The 16,672-nt window shown below is 38.7% G+C and overlaps 1 protein-coding gene across 9 annotated transcripts in view; it reads right to left on the bottom strand.

The window, feature by feature from the left end:
* The window catches only part of ULK4 (unc-51 like kinase 4), a 653,086-nt gene that overhangs the window by 630,833 nt on the left and 5,581 nt on the right, over positions 1 to 16,672 (bottom strand). For all 9 annotated transcript variants that reach the window (XM_004754228.3, XM_013057115.2, XM_013057114.2 and 6 more), the window contains exons 3-9: positions 12,883 to 12,982; positions 10,316 to 10,455; positions 8,272 to 8,434; positions 5,944 to 6,045; positions 5,075 to 5,158; positions 3,203 to 3,278; positions 270 to 362 (exon numbers count right to left, since the gene is read on the bottom strand). In XM_004754228.3, the coding sequence (XP_004754285.1) occupies positions 270 to 362; positions 3,203 to 3,278; positions 5,075 to 5,158; positions 5,944 to 6,045; positions 8,272 to 8,434; positions 10,316 to 10,455; positions 12,883 to 12,982 (758 nt within the window). The remainder of the gene's footprint in view (positions 1 to 269; positions 363 to 3,202; positions 3,279 to 5,074; positions 5,159 to 5,943; positions 6,046 to 8,271; positions 8,435 to 10,315; positions 10,456 to 12,882; positions 12,983 to 16,672) is intronic.

Here is a 16,672-nt window from a genome sequence, read left to right as displayed (position 1 = left end):
ATGTGCCTGCAAGGTGGAATGTGAGTTACATTTGGTGGTCAGAGCTAATGACTACCATACTAAATCACTGACTGAATAATAAACAACTAATGAGAAAATGAACAAAGTTGAGAACACAATGTCATGATTAAATCCTTTAGCAAAACTTAAAAGATTTTCTCCTAGCAAGCAGAGAAATTCATGTCATTGACACTAAATTGATAGAACAGTAATCAGGAAGATCATTTAATAACCATGCCCCCCTCACAAAGATAAGCTTATATTACTACCTGATGTTGGAATCCTCAATGCTTGATTCCTGATCTTTCCTAGTGAAGGCATCCTTCCAAAATGAATGCTGCAGTAGGCCTGCCCAAGTTAATCTTTATAAAACAAAAATGTTAAAAACTCTATTTTAACATGATCTACCATCCACAATTCCCAAGTCATGTCCCAACTACATCTACCAGAATTTATGATTTATAAATTTCTCTCTATAAATATACCTCAGAAATTCTTTCATTTAATTGTTTTTAAGATTTTATTTATTTATTTGAAAGGCAGAGCCCAAGACAGCAAGCATATGGCCGAGCAGATGAGGGAGAAAGTCTCAAGCAGACTTTCCGCTGAGCGTGGAGCCTGACTCGGGGCCCAATTGCACCACCCTGAGATCATGACCTGAGCCAAAACCAAGAGTCAGACATGAACCGACTGAGCCACCCAGGTGCCCCTAGTTTCATTTTAGTATATAATTAATCTCTTAATGAAACACGAAAAAATAATTCAGAAACTTAAATAGTATAGAATTAAAGAGTCCAATAATTAAGTATTAGAAGTTTCAGGGCTCATATTCGACAGAGCCTGATAAAAACATTTTGGGTTCTCAAAAACATTCTATGAATGGAATCTAAAATTAGCTTAAAATTTTAAACTAAATATATCCAACATTATCAATCTATAATTCTGTCATCCTTTATTCTGTATACCCTACCTGTTTCACACATTTCATTTTGGGAACTTCCCTTTTAAAACTGCATTCAGAAATAAGAAAATTAACCTCATAATTTTACATAGTCATACTTCTGTGTAGGAGCTAAAAGGTTATCTAGCTAGTTCACCCATATTAGAAGGACTTCAGACCGTATCTAAAACCCAGACTCAGACTCACTTTCAAAGCATTACTTTTTACAACTAATAAAGCATGCTTCTGGTTATAATCATCAGACGAGGAATGATTAAGCCTAACTGAAATTTCAAAATGAAAGAGAATATATGATTATGAAATAAAATCACTTTAGGGCGCCTGGGTGGCTCAGTCAGGTAAGCATCCGACTCTGACTTCAGCTCAGATCTTGATCTCAGGGTCATGAGTTCAAGCCCTGAGTTGGGCTCCACACTGGGCATGGAACCTACTTAAAAGAAAATATAATAAAACCTACCTAGGTCAAAATTAAAACGTGATTAACAAAAGGAATATGCAATTACATACAATATCCCTTTTGTACAAAGGGCTCTTAAAACTCACTAGCAGAAATTTTTAAATGCCAATAAAGTGAAATTTCTTTCTTTTTTATCTGGCAGCTTAGCAAATATAAGGTCAAAGTCCACTGAAGGTAACACTGGGAGGGTTACTAAACCAGCACACATTCCAAGAATGTAGCAAAGGCATCAAACTGTTTCATGTTCTTAGCCTCTGGCCACCAACCCCACAGTCATAAATCTGTCCAAAGCTGCTAACTGCCTAAGTTAACAACAACAAATACACAAAAGGACTTCTACTGTTGCAGCCCATGGAATATTCTAAATCAAGAAACACTATAAATGTTTACTATACTTAAGGTATACATGTACATTCTGCAGCCATGTAGGACTTAGTGTACATATAGGAAGAACTAGGTTACAGAGTGGTACCATTTATGCAACAAAGTATACAAGGATATAAACATGTGGAAATGTGAATACACCATCCTAAATTAAGTATATTTGTATCCTATCAAAAGGTGTCTGGAAGATCACAGCAAAATAACAGCAATCCTAAAAGCATCCATTTAAGCACAAGGTGTGCTTACACAAGAATTAGCAGCTCCTTCTGTAGTTTTTCACTTATACTTAGGGAAGCTAGAGACTGGATTATTTTACATGCTACACTAAACTGACTTCATTTTACACCCTGAAGCAGAGACCCCAAATACTTGCCTAAAACCCCCCAGTTACCTAGTGGCAGAATCTGAAGTAGAAACCAGTTGCTCTTGTCTGCCAACCCAGGGAGATCCCCACCAGATCCACCCTCCTCCACCCCTTGCCACAGTGAATTCAAACTTTCTGCCATTACTGTAACCTGGAAAAGTCACTTTGTGCCTATTATCCTCGCACTTGATACCCTCGTTATGACAGGATCATCAGAAAAACAGATCACATTAAAATACCACTCAGTAGTTATAACATTAACTATCTTGACAGCATCATCCTTCGTTCAAAAGTATATGACAGTTTTAACCTGAAATCCACAATGGGAAAAAATGCCCTCTTGGATCTGGGAGTTATAAGAAAATCCACCAACCTACTATGCAACTATTTATTAAAGGAGAAATGGACTTCAAAAACTTCCTCAGGATTAAAACCCCTGCAAACAAAGAGCCAAACCAAGAAACAGACTCTTAACTAGAGAGAACAAACTGCTGGCTACCAGGGGGGAGGAAGGCAGGAGGATGGGGGATATAGGTGACAGGGATAAAGGAGGGCCTTCGCTGTGATGAGCCCAGGATGATGTATGCAACTGTTGAATCCCTATATGGTACACCTAAAACTAATATTACACTATGTGTTAGGGGCTCCAGGGCAGCTCAGTAGGTTAAGCTGCTGACTCTTGATTTCAGCTCAGGTCATGATCTTAGGTTCACGGGTCAAGCTGCATGTAGGAATTCCCACTCAGCAAGGAGTCTGTTTCTCCCTCTCCCTCTGCCCCTCCCTTCACTCACCCTCTCTCACTTTCTCTAAAATAAATAAATCTTTAATATTACACTGTATGTTACCTGGAATTAAAAACTTTATAACCCCTGCAAACAGAAAAAATAAACACTCAAAAAAAAAAAGAAAAAGAAAGAAATCTGAGTTTATGTTGAGTAATTTGAATAGCTCTCTGTATAGAACAGTACTATTTTAGAAGTATGTGAAAGGAAAAAAAGATTCCTCTTCTTAATATTAAAATACTACCCACACATACCTCTTCTGAGGATCCTTTTGAAGTAAACCATCAAGCAAATTAATAAAATCTGAAGAAGCTTTAGGAAGAGAAGGATCTATACACAAATTCCCAAAAGAAAAACAGGTGGTAAGTATAGGAATACATACTCTGCAAAAACATTTAGAGTAACAGTACTCTAAGCACGTATCATTTTTAAGAGAACACTGAATCCATTACTAACAATTACAGCCTCCATTTAATGGGGGTGAGGTGTGGGCATAAAATGAAATGTGTTTTCCTAGAACACAAAAAACATGAATCTCAAAAACTAAGTCTTGACTTCATTTTCTCTTTATTGCATTTAACTTTTAATTATGCCTCATTTTCTGAGGCATTCTTAATTTGACCAACGTGGCTTCACAATGCATAATAAAAATATTTGCAATCCCTCTTTTCTCCCGCTCCCTATTCTAAAAATTTTTTTAACAGGAAAATAATAGCACAATATGATGATACTGGCCAATTCCAGTATTCTCCAACTATTAGTTCTTTTTAAATTAGATTATATCACAACCACACTACCAGCCTCTGGTTACAAGCAGCCATGAAGACGATGCACAAACACATCAAACAGAGGGTGTTATTGGGCACTATGGTCACAGTCACAGGAAGATCGCTAAATAAGCCTGGGCCACCATACCTTTGACACCTGCATTTTCAGATTTCTCTTCCCTGCATAAAAATCCTTAACTTACAGGACAGACCCATAATCAATACTGTGAGTATTAAAAACAAAACAAAAATCAGAAATCATCATTACAGGAGATAGCTTTTATAGAAACCAGTCATTCTTGATATAAAAGTTAAAAGACAAACAAATGCAGTTTTGTTCTTTTAAGTAAGTACAGACTATTTTCAAAATAAGGTTTTGAGGGTTTTCTCCTCCTTAGGATGGCTCTTGAAATCCTAAAAGAATTCTGTATTCCCAGTTCCATACATTAGTTCTCTAAGTTTTTTTTCTTCTAAAAATGTACATTTTTTTTTTTATAAAGTCCTGTTTTCACGTGTGTGTCTTGAAACTCCTTTTGTGAGCATGGCACTTCCACGCACAAAGTGCTTTACTTTGTTTGTTCCGGGTTTTTTTCCTTTTCTTGCCTTAAAATTGTTAGTGGTAGATTGTTATGTTAATCAAAATTCACATGATAAAAGTTCCAGTACTCTCAAAATACCACAACTCTAGCTTAAAAAAAGACTAAAAACACGTCAGGGACATTCTTATTCATGGAGATAGAGAAGGACTGACAAATGCCTGGCTTGCCCTTATTTGAATATTAAACAGAAATAACTACTTGGAACATAAGCACAACATAAGTAAATGATACATACACAAGAAAGAAAAACACAGAAGGTTGGGTTTTTAAAATCTTTAATCAGACTTCTGTTGATCTAAGAGCACAAAATAATTTGTGCTTTTATTTTTTTTTTTTTAAAGATTTTATTTATTTATCAGAGAGAGAGAGTGAGCACAGGCAGACAGAATGGCAGACAGAGGCAGAGGGAGAAGCAGGCTCCCTGACGAGCAAGGAGCCTGATGTGGGACTCGATCCCAGGACGCTGGGATCATGACCCGAGCCGAAGGCAGCTGCTTAACAAACTGAGCCACCCAGGAGTCCCTAATTTGTGCTTTTAAATGAGGGAATCTATTAGTAGTACTTTGGTCTTCATTTTAGTGTCTTAAAAAGAAAAAAAAAAAGCAAAAGGAATGCTAACATTTCTAAAAATATCCATCTGAATCTATAAAATGTAAATTTGAGGGTTAGGAATTAAAAACTGATTTTAGATAAAAATGTACCATTAGTGTCAGATGAAAACTAGCTGCCTTTATCACAAAAATAAATTTAAAAATCTTACCTTTTGGAATAGGTGGCAAAGGATCCTCATAAAAAATCTTTTCAACTAATTCTGAAAAAGTTTCTGAGAAGAATGGAGGTTTTCCTGAAACCACAAGAAAAACTGCAAAATTAGACAATATTTTGCTATCCCTAATAATTCTAAATCTGAACTACAGATATTTTAGGATTATATAATTGATAGGAAAAAATACAGAGCAAGAACTACTTACTGAATGCTTAGTACAGACCAGGCACACTGTATATTTTTATATTTCTATAAGTCAAAACCTATCAGCCTAACAAATATGCTGATTCATTTATGGATCATTGCCATGATCCCAGGGCTGCATGGGCCACTGGACACATCTGAATAATTCACAGGCACAAGGTACCTTACAACTTCTAATAATTATAATAATCTAATAATCTAGTAAGTAGGCACATTTTTCCAAATGATTATCATGAAAAACACCTATACCTCAGAAGTTCCTTAACGTATTATGTTAAAGGTTCCAGATGTATGCGTAGACACCAAGAATACAGGAGGAATACAGAGAAAAGCAAGCTAAAACCAGTTATATAAAAATTTGATGGGATGCCTGAGTGGCTCAGTGGGTTAAGCCACTGCCTTTGGCTCAGGTCATGATCCTAGGGTCCTGGGACTGAGTCCCGAATCGGGGGGGGGGGGGGTCTGCTTCTCTCTCTGCCTCTGCCTGCCTCTTTGGCTCCTTGTGCGCTCTGACAAATAAATAAATAAAATCTTTAAAAAATTTTTTTGGAAAAGCCAGGTTTTTTTCCCATCTTCCAGGTAAAATTGCTGCAACCTACAGACTTCATCCTTTTGTGTGTGCCCAGCTTCAATTTTAAAATGAACCAGAAAGTAATCACCTGAAAACATTTCATAAAGCAGGCAGCCCAAAGACCAGAGGTCACTGGTGATGGAGAAGTCAGCACCCCTTAAAATTTCTGGCGCTGTATATGTAAGAGATCCTAGAAGTATAAAAAACAAGTTAGGCATTTGTATCAATCCCCAAAACAAATCTACCTCCCTAGGCCTTCCTGTGTATTCCACATCTTTTAATGGTTTCTAATTTTAAGGTTTCATTTACAAGGATACATAAGAACACAAAGAGGTTTCAAAAACCCACTTGAGTTAGAGGTATGGCACAATACTATTGCATCTTCAGTATATTCTTTTTTTTTTTAAGGTAAAAATTTAAATAATCAAAAGAACCTTTGATTATAATATTTTCATTAGAACAGGCTAAATTATATAGCAAGAACACCCCAAATTCCCACTGGCTTACCAACAAAGGTTTATTTATTACTCCCAATGTCCACCAACACGTCCACCACAGGTCAGCCCAGGGGCCCTGACCCTCAGAATCACTCCAAGAGCCAGGCTGACAGAGACACCATCTCAACACAGGCTTCCATCATCACCAAGATGAGGGAAAGAACATGGCAAACTGCACACTGGCTCTGAAAATGCCCACCTCAGAGTAACTCCCATCACTTCTGCTCACACTTCCTAAACTTTGGCAGGGAGAAGATGCAATCCAGGGGAACAGGCAATGTTTAGTGAGAAACACTAAGGTATGCCACATAGACTTTATACAAGTTTAATATTACAAAGAAGTGGGGCACCTGGGTGGCTCAGTGGGTTAAAGCCTCTGCCTTCAGCTCAGGTCATAATCCCAGGGTCCTGGGATCGAGCCCCGCATCAGGCTCTCTGCTCAATGAGGAGCTTGCTTCTCCCCCACTCTCTGCCTGCCTCTCTGCCTACTTGCGATCTCTGTCAAATAAATAAAACCTTTAAAAAGAAAAATTACAAATAAGTAGCATTGAGTTAGCAAGTTCCCTTATTCACTGATGAGAAACTGAAGCCTAGAGGGTCCCCTAACATCTCTTAAGTCACATGGTTGAGAGGTTGCAGAACACCCACCAGAATTCCACCGAAAACCCGCCCATCTTCCAATGAGAAAGTTCTTTCCACGAAGCGAGTCATCACCACTCACTGGTGAGTGAGTATATTCCACTGAGGTAAATCTTCCAGCGAACAGTATCCCCAGGGCCCATTACAGCCAGGGCTGCAGTCTCAAGTGGCCTCAGTGTTTAAAGCTCTCCTAGGTGACATTTTTGCTATGCCATCACATTTCATCCATACATTCACTCACACAGCACACACTTACGGAAGGCCTATTTGCCCTTACTATGCCAGGTCCTGAGAAAGCAAGCATAAATAAGACCCCCAAGATGCCCAGGCACATCATTAGTAGGTGTTGAAGGTGAATGTCAGTCTTCCCTGATTAGAATGCTAGTTTAGTTAGGCCTGGGGGTTTTGCCTGTTTGTTCCCTTTCGTATCTCCAGTGTCTAGGACATGTCTAAATTTCTGTTGATTTATGCACTTTCTTCTTCCCTCGACATTGAGTTAATAAACATACTAATGAACAAATGAAGTCCCTACCAACATAACTGCGTGGGAAGAAAATGATTACGTGTGTTAAGTTTGACAACAGATTTACACATGGAACATTACAAAAGAGGGGCGCCTGATGGCTCTGTCAGTTAAGCTCCAACTCTTGATTTTGGCTCATGTCATGATCTCAGGCTTGTGAGACTGAGTCCCACATCAGCTCTGCAGTTGGCATGGAGCCTGCTTGGATTCTCTCTCTCCCTCTCCTTCTCCCCTTCCTGCCCCCAGCTCCACTCGCACACTCCTTCTCTCTCTAAAAACAGTATTACAAAAGGTATCACTTCACAATCCCCCCTCAAGTACAACTCTTAACACTCCAGGCCCCAACTCACTAGCAAAACCACCTCCCAAAAATGCACCCTAACAATCTCCCTTAATTTCAGAATATCAGCTACTCATCAATGCTGAAAAAATATCTACTTAGCCTATAGTGTGTGGCAGGCACTGTTTTAAGTACTTAGGATACAGAAGGAAGCAGGACAAAATAGCCATCCCCATGTTCAATGAGTGGTGACATAGAAAGCCAAGGATAGAATACAAGCTTTGTTAGAGATTCCCTGTACTTTACACAGTATTGGACCTATGCGAAAACCTTTGGGCTATGGACAAAGCCATTCCCATACCCAGATTTCTACTGTTATTTTCAATACATTAATTTGACTGGCAAAAACACAAAGTCGACATTATCTCCTAAACACATGACTTGGGCAGTATTCTGATCTGTAAGCTTTCCACATACCTTTGGCTCTACTTTTTACAGTTTTCTTCAGTACATTTTCCCCACTATCACCTCCGCCTTCTTCTGCTGCCACCAAAGCAAAGAACTCATCCAAATTTTCACCTTCTACTTTGGCCAAGCAAAAATTACTAAACTTCAATGTGCCAGGCCCTTCCAAGAGTATCTATGAAGACGAGAAAATAAAGGTGTTCAGAAACCAGTCCCATTTGCACTCCCCTTCAGTCCCTCTTCAAATCCCGCTGAAGATCTTGGAGCACTGGCCTTCTTGCTTCACCCTACTCAAAAAATTAAAGGCATATAAATTTTTAAAAGCGGCTAAAGAAAAAAAATGCAATATTTTAATAATAGGATCAAATATTAAACTGCCCATGCTCAGATGTATACAATGAACACATCATAACCACAGAGGGAAACCACATGCCTTTGGGAAAGATAAAGAACAGTGTATACGGAACAATTCATCCTCGCCAATCCTCCATCACAGCTGTAGGAGGATTTGAAAACCTACTTCTCCAAGGTGTTGTTTACTCACAGGCTCAAAACTAGCATTTTGAAGTTAGAGTCCACCACTCCAGTTCCGACTAGAGAATTTACTTAACCTATCTAAATTTCAGTCTCCTCACCTGTAATTATATTCTCATATGGAGGGCTTACAATAATAATGTTTAACAATATTCAACTTTGTATTTCATTATATACACCTTCACAAAGCAGCAACTCAAACCAGTAATAAGTACAATACCTAAGAATATGTACTTATAAATAATAGATGCCATTGATTGAAAACACCAGCAAGTGTCCTAGAAGCTTAACCTAAATATAGTATGGAATCCATCTCCAGATCACAGACAAGGAAGCCAATGCAGAGAGAACGGTAAACTTGCCCAGGGTCACACAACTTCTAAATGTCAGTGTCACCTATGATTCTAGAACTAAGCAGGTTTCATGCCTCTACCACACTGAAGCACATTTAGTTATGGGTCATTAATTTTTACCAAAGAAGAAGCTTTTGACCCATAATGTCACTAATCAAATAGCAAAGCCAAAAAGGTCATTATCAAGCTAAAATAATGGCTCATAATCATATATCATAATTTAAGAGCTTAGCATCCTAGTTTATAGAGATACTGAGTTCATCATTCACAATATACCTTAGCAGCAGTAACATTTACTCAAAGGACTCAGAGGAGAGTTCCCATTTTAAAAGGTACCTCAAGGGGCACCTGGGCGGCTCAGTGGGTTAAAGCCTCTGCCTTCAGCTTAGTTCATGATCTCGGGGTCCTGGGTTTGAGCCCCATATCAGGCTCTCTGCTTGGTGGGGATCCCCCCGCCCCTGCCCGCCTCTCTGCCTACTTGTGAGCTCTGTCAAATAAATAAAATCTTAAAAAAATAATAATAAAAATAATAAATAAATAAAAGCTACTTCAATAGGTAACTAAAATATGGCACCATGTTTTTAATTTTAAAAAATATTAATTCAAGGGGCTCCTGGGTGGCTCAGTCAGTTGGGCTTCAACTCTTGGTTTTGTCTTGGGTCATGATCCCAGGTAAGGGGATTGGCTCCACGCTCAGCACGGAGTTGGCTGGACATTCTCTCTCCCTCTCCCTCTGCCCCTTCTTTTAAGATTTTTTTTAATTTATTTTTTATATATATTTTATTTTTTTTAAGATTTTATTTATTTATTTGGCAGACAGAGATCACAAGTAGGCAGAGAAGCAGGCGGGGGGTGGGGGGGGGGAACAGACTCCCTGCTGAGCAGAGAGTCAGAAGTGGGGCTCCACCCCAGGACCCTAGGATCATGACCTGAGCCAAAGGCAGAGGCTTCAACCCACTGAGCCACCCAGGTGCCCCATCCCTCTGCCCCTTCTTGATAGCGCTCACTCTAGCTCTAAAATAAATAAAATCTTTAAAAGAAAACAAATTAACTCAATTTCAAGATGGTCTGTATTTTACCTAAATTTTATCTAAAAATAAAAACACCCCGGGGAAAGCACTATAACTTAAGACAGTAGGAGTTAGGAAATGAAAATTTTCATAAATTACCTTGCCAGGAGAAAGGTCACAAAAGAGAATGCCAAATTGATGAAGATGATATAATCCAGTAATGAGGTCAACACCAAATTCTCTAACAACATCTTCTGGGAGGTTTTCATCTTGAGCAATAACCATTTCCAAAGAACCACCTGCAAGTTGATTAAAAATCACCCATTTTAACCCACCAACATAACACAGTGTCTCCAGGAGCTCCCACGATGGGTGATGATACTGAGCCTTAAAAAAATAAATCAGTACACATGGACAGCCTGGCAGGGGAAATGCACATATGGATGAACACAGTGGTCCAAGCACTGAAGAGGAATTTCTGTCCGTACTCCAGAGACAGCTTCCAGAGACTTACTGCTCAGGATGGGAAGCTAATCAGTAAGCAAGCAGGAGGGATGCAGGGAGAATCCTTCTGGTGTTATGATTTCTAACTCATCCCTTGGGCATTGAACAGCTATAAAAACTAGTGGTAAATATTAATTCAAATTGTGCATTTAAAACACATCATGCAAAGTATAGCCACATTTACTCCTATACAAAGTTAACCATTTTCTACAAAGTCTGCATGGCAGAAAAAAGGTCTTTCCTTAACAGAAAATCACAACCCTTTGAGTACATCATTGAGGAAATAAAACAAAGGCAGACACACTGAATTCTATTCCTACACTCTACCAAGGTCCTGTTCACATTTCTACCATCTAAGTGCCAGGAACAAACTTTTTTTTAAAGCATCAAGGTTCCAACAGGAGCCAAGATCAGAGGAATATATATAACCCTGCACATAATGTTCTCTCCCCAGAGCACTCTTTTCTTTTTGACAATTGTATATCCCAGGCAGCTATCCTAACTTGGGCTCATATAAAACTCTTCTCCTTTCTCTTAAGAAAAACAGAAAAAAGAGAAGAAAGAAAAGAGAAAAGAGAAGAAATAAGAGAAAAAAGGAGAGAAGAGGAAAAAAAGAAAGAAGAAAAGAAAGAAGAGAGAGAAAAAAAAGAAAAAAGAAGAGAAGGAAAAAAAGAGAAGAAAGAAGAGGAGAGAAGAAAAAAGAAAAGAGGAGAAGGGGGAGGAGGGGCAGGACAGAGGAGGGGGCAGGACAGAGGAGGGTTGGGGGAGAAAAAAGTCTTGGGGAGAAGGGGGAGGAGAGAGAAAATATCCTGGGGCGCCTGATGGCATTGGACTCTTGATTTCAGATCAGGTCATGATCTCAGGGTCATGAGATGCAGCCCGGTCAGGCTCTGTGCCGGGCATGGAGTCTGCTTAAGATTCTCTCCCTTTCTCCCTCTGCCCCACCCTAACCCCCAATGCCCCCCCCCTCCGGGGCCTGCACACACTCTTGGGGGAAAAAAAAAAAAGCCTTAGATGTCATCTGAAAGTTCAGTCAGAACACTATGAAGGTAGATTTTTTGAAGCTGATTTTTCAGTGGGTGAGGAACCACTCCATATACCGGCATAAAGTAGTAAAGCTATGAAGATGGTCCGGGAGCAGAAATAACAGCTGAAGCAAGAAGGAACACAGGGAAAGTCTGCTGATCACCTCAAGAGTGTGTTCAACTGTGCAAGCATTTAAACCATAGTCCTTTCCTATTATTTTGGAAAAAATAAAATGCAAGAATTATTCCAAATAACCTCTTTCATGATTCAGTTTTATAAATTTGAATTGCCAATATAATGGGTAAGACCCATAAAACTAGAAATTCTATCTTAATATTTAGTGATTCTTTATTATCAATGTATAAACAGAAGTATGCCAACAGTGGTACTTTTTCCCTGAAGACAGTGAAACTAAAAGCCCAGAAAAAATCAATATAGTCAGTCAGTTTTCTCCCTACATACAGTCACAGAAAGTTGTATAAAGCAAGAGCTATAAAAGTTATCTCTAATCGGGACGCCTGGGTGGCTCGGGTGGTTAAGCAGCTGCCTTCGGCTCAGGTCATGATCCCAGCGCCCTGGGATCGAGTCCCATATCGGGCTCCTTGCTCAGCAGGGAGCCTGCTTCTCCCTCTGCCTCTGCCTGCCTCTCTGTCTGCCTGTGCTCACTCGCTCTCTCCCCCTCTATCTCTGACAAATAAATAAATAAAATCAAAAAAAAAAAAGTTATCTCTAATCATTGTTAAGGGGTAGTATTTGTTGGTTCATCTTTCACTTATTCACATACCTTAAGTTTTTATAAACAGCAAGTATTCTCTTCATAAACAAAAAGATGATCACTTTATAAACTAATGAGCTAACTAATAGCTCCTTGAACTAAAATACTTGGTTTTTATTGAATAAGAAAACTTGCTTGATAAGTTCATCACTAAAAAATATTTCTAAATTTTTATATAGGCGATGTAGTAGTATTTTATACCAAAATAAAGTTAAGCCCAAATTGAATTTTACTGTCTCCCTCTCAGCAGACATCTTTGCTCTTTATTCTCCCCTAGTAACCAAACATACGTGCAAGCGAACACAGTCAATAGTATCAAGTGCTTCTATTTGCAATACAAAAGGAAAATAACAAAACCTGCATATGTTTTTTCACAATTACATAGGTGGAAATATTTGTAGCACTTCCTACACACACTTACCTGTGCAGAGTTCCACCACTAGCCAGAGATGATTGCTGGTTTCATACCATTCATGAAAAGTTACAATGTTTTTGTGTTTAATTTCATGGGTGAGACGGACCTATAAAAATACAGCATTCACAAACACACATAAAAAAAGAAAATGCTCAATTTTCTCATATTAATCCTCACATCTGTTAAGAAACACCTAAATACACAATTGGGAAGTGGGCAACAAGATAGCAGAATTTGGTGGAATCAAACTTAAAATGATGGCTCTTAAGGCTGGTGATGTGGAAAAATGCTAATTTAATGTACAGTCTTAAAAAAAAGAAAACTTTTGCAATATAGTTTTGTGTATTTATGTAAACACTACATTGCAAAAGAAATGTTCATAGGAAAAGGACCAAAAAGAATACATCAAAATAGCTTTTCTGAGTAGAACTGGTAATTTCTACTTTTTTCTATTTTCTACATTACATACACACTACTTTTATAATTAGGAAAGAAATAACTTTCAAGGAAGAAAAGCACCTTTACTAAGTAACAATAACCTCAAGTCTCAATAACACAATAGTTAAATTATATAGCAAGTGAAAAATTATTAGCCCAACTTCAAAATGTTTAATTTTATATCATAAAAAAAGACAGCATAATAATTTAAGTGAAAAAAGCAAGAAACAAAATTATGCATTATCAGGATTCAAATTTTTTTTTAAACTCATAGTAAACAACAGTAGAACCAATCAACCAAAACAAAACAGGGACTACCTCAGGTGACAGCACAATGCAGCTCTTTCTTTTCCCCACCTCTTCTACCCATTCTTCTGGATTGTCCAAGTTTTCTATAATAATGATACATTACTTTTAGAAGAATCCTTAAAGGATTCTACAATTTTATTCTTAAAAATACCCTTAGTGGGGACGCCTGGGTGGCTCAGTGGGTTAAGCCTCTGCCTTTCACTCAGGTCATGATCCCAGAGTCCTGGGATCCATCCCCGCAACAGGCTCTCTGCTCAGCAGGGAGCCTGCTTCCTCCTCTCTCTCTGCCTGCCTCTCTGCCTACTTGTGATCTCTGTCAAACAAATAAATAAAATCTTTAAAAAAAAAAATATATATATATATATATATATATCTCCTTAGTGAGTCCCAGTGTAAATTCACTTGGGTTATTAAAAGAATCATTACAGTGAGCCCACTGATCTTAAAATGTTCATTTCCATTATATCATGAGAATTCCTGTGCACCAAAAACAAGAGTGAATTGAAAACTCAACAAAGATGCAAGAACCTGTCAGTTAAAAAAAATACTAACTTGCCTCAGGGATTTTTGTTTTTTCCCTTCAAAATCCCTAGAAGTATGGAAACTAAAACCATAAAAATATGTGCTCTATTAACAAACCATCCAGACTCCAAATTCGTGATCCAAGTGCTTTGAATCCTCGTCCTCTGATCTCCTTACACACACACACACACACACACACACACACACTCTCTCTCTCTCTCTCTCTATTGTCACTCAGACTCAACACAGGCTAATGGACCCATTGATTTACAGAAATACAGAGCTCCCAGTTTTAAAAATGGATAAGTGGTACACTTTAGGAACAGCGGGTGGGCTCGTATTCTAACACAAAGAAAGGGAAATGAATCCACATAATTTAGAAGACAGATGAGGAGAAAAACAAAAATCAGAGTGACCAAGAGAATCTGAGGAGCACCTTATAATAAACTAATACAGGACCAGAAGAAAATGGGGAAGACACAGCGTGAGCATGTTTAAATGGATCTCCATTGATTCAGGCACTGGAAGGGGGAGGTCCTAATGACAAGTAAAGGAGGTATGGAAATTCCAACAGAAATCAGGCCACAGCCCAGCCTCCCGCGCTGTACCTACTCTGTAAAAGTACCTACTCTTCCAGATACTGGTTCACCTCGGCACTCTCAATCTCGCAAACCACCCATCTGTTGAAATAATATATTCTTCTTGCTGGATTAATTAATAAAATGTCCTTTCCATGTGGATCCTATGACCTTTAAAGTTAGATCTGTAGCCCCCATTGTATTTCTATTGGACTGCATTGTTAGGTTTTGACCAAGAGCTGTAACGTCTCCAAAATCTTGCACACATCCTAGCTCGTGACCACTACCTATTGACTTGCCAGCTCACTCATGCTAGTACTCCAATTCTGGTTCAGTTTAGACGTCCACACTCTGCACAGACACAAGAAACTGAGGCAGACACAAGCCACACTGACTGATACAGCTTCAGTTCAGGATCTCCAATTTCAAGTGGCCCCAGCCAGTCTGTCTGCCAAGTGAGGATTCACATTTCTGCTTTCCTCTTGCCTAGAATGCCTTCCACCACCCCCTCAATTGAGGACTTAGCTTCTCAGTTCAGAGAAAACCTCATTAGAAGAGAAATTCCTTGTGTTCCCAGCACCAAATCTATAAACAAACCTGTATCATGTCCCATACATCTGTTTTCCCTCAACTATCCACACTCCTTAGAGAAACCAACACCTCCTTACACCCCTAGAATAGCTACCTTCAAAACAAAAACAAAGAGTAACAAGTGTTGCCACCAAAGATGTGGAGAAATGGAATTCCTTGTACACTGTTGGGAGTGTAAAATGCTACAGCCTCTGTGGAAAAGTGTGTTAGTTGCTTAAAAAAAAAAAGTTAAACATAGGATTCCATTTTCTGAGTATATATCTAAAGGACTGAAAGCAGAATATGTCCTGAAGACATATATATACACCTATTTTCACAGCAGTATTATTCACAATAGCCAAAAGGTAGAAGAACACAAGTGTCCATAGACAGGTAAATGGATAAGCAAAATGTGGTCTATATATACCGTAGAATATTGCAGTCTTATGAAAAATTCTTACACATGCTTCAACATGAATGAACCCTGAGGACACCACACTAAATGAAATAAGTTATAAAAGACAAAGGAGGTAGGATTCCATTTACATGAAGTACCATTCAAAGACAAAGTAGAATGGTGGTTGCCTGGGACTGGGGAAGGAAAAATGAGGAATTACTGTTTAAGGTGTATAGTTTCAGTTTTGCTAGGTGATGAGAGTTCTGGACCATCCAACAATCGCACTCTGGGTATTTACCCAAAAGAGTTGAAACCTCATGTCCACACAAAAACCTGTATACAGATGTTTATAGCAGCTTTATTCACAATTGCAAACAATCAAGATGCCCTTCAATAGATGAACAAACTGGTACATCTATATGAGGTTTCTCAAAAGACATGAGCTGTCAGCTACAGACAGACACAGAAAACATTGCTAAGTTAAAGATGTCAGTCTGAAAAGGCTATACACTATACAATTCCAACTATATTACATTCTGGAAAAGGCAGAACTATAGACCTAATAAAAAGGTCAGTGGTTGCCCAAGGTTGGGGAGAAGTTGGAGGGATGACTAGGTGGAGCACAGTAGATTTTCAGGGCAGTGAAAGTATGATACTGTAATAATACATATTACATTTGTCCACCACTATGGAATGTACACCACCAAAAGTGCACCCTAATGTCAACTATGAAGTATAGATGATTATGCTGTATCAATGTGGATTCATCCATTGTAATGTATGTGCCACTTCGGCAGGGATGCGGACAATGGAGAACACTATGCATGCAGGACAACAGGGAGTAAGTGGAAAATCACTACACTTTTTGCTGTGACTCAAACTGCTCTTAAGAACTTAACTTTTTAGGGGCACCTGGATGGCTCAGTTGGTTAAGCATCCAACTCAATCTCAGCTCAGGTCTTGATCTCAGGGTCATGAGTTC

This window comes from Mustela putorius, unplaced genomic scaffold, assembly GCF_011764305.1.
Source record: "Mustela putorius furo isolate JIRA1106 unplaced genomic scaffold, ASM1176430v1.1 tig00003834_pilon_pilon_pilon, whole genome shotgun sequence".
Taxonomy (NCBI): Eukaryota; Metazoa; Chordata; class Mammalia; order Carnivora; family Mustelidae; genus Mustela; species Mustela putorius.
The sequence above is the reverse complement of the archived record's forward strand: the minus strand, read 5'-3'. Positions and strand labels throughout refer to the sequence as shown.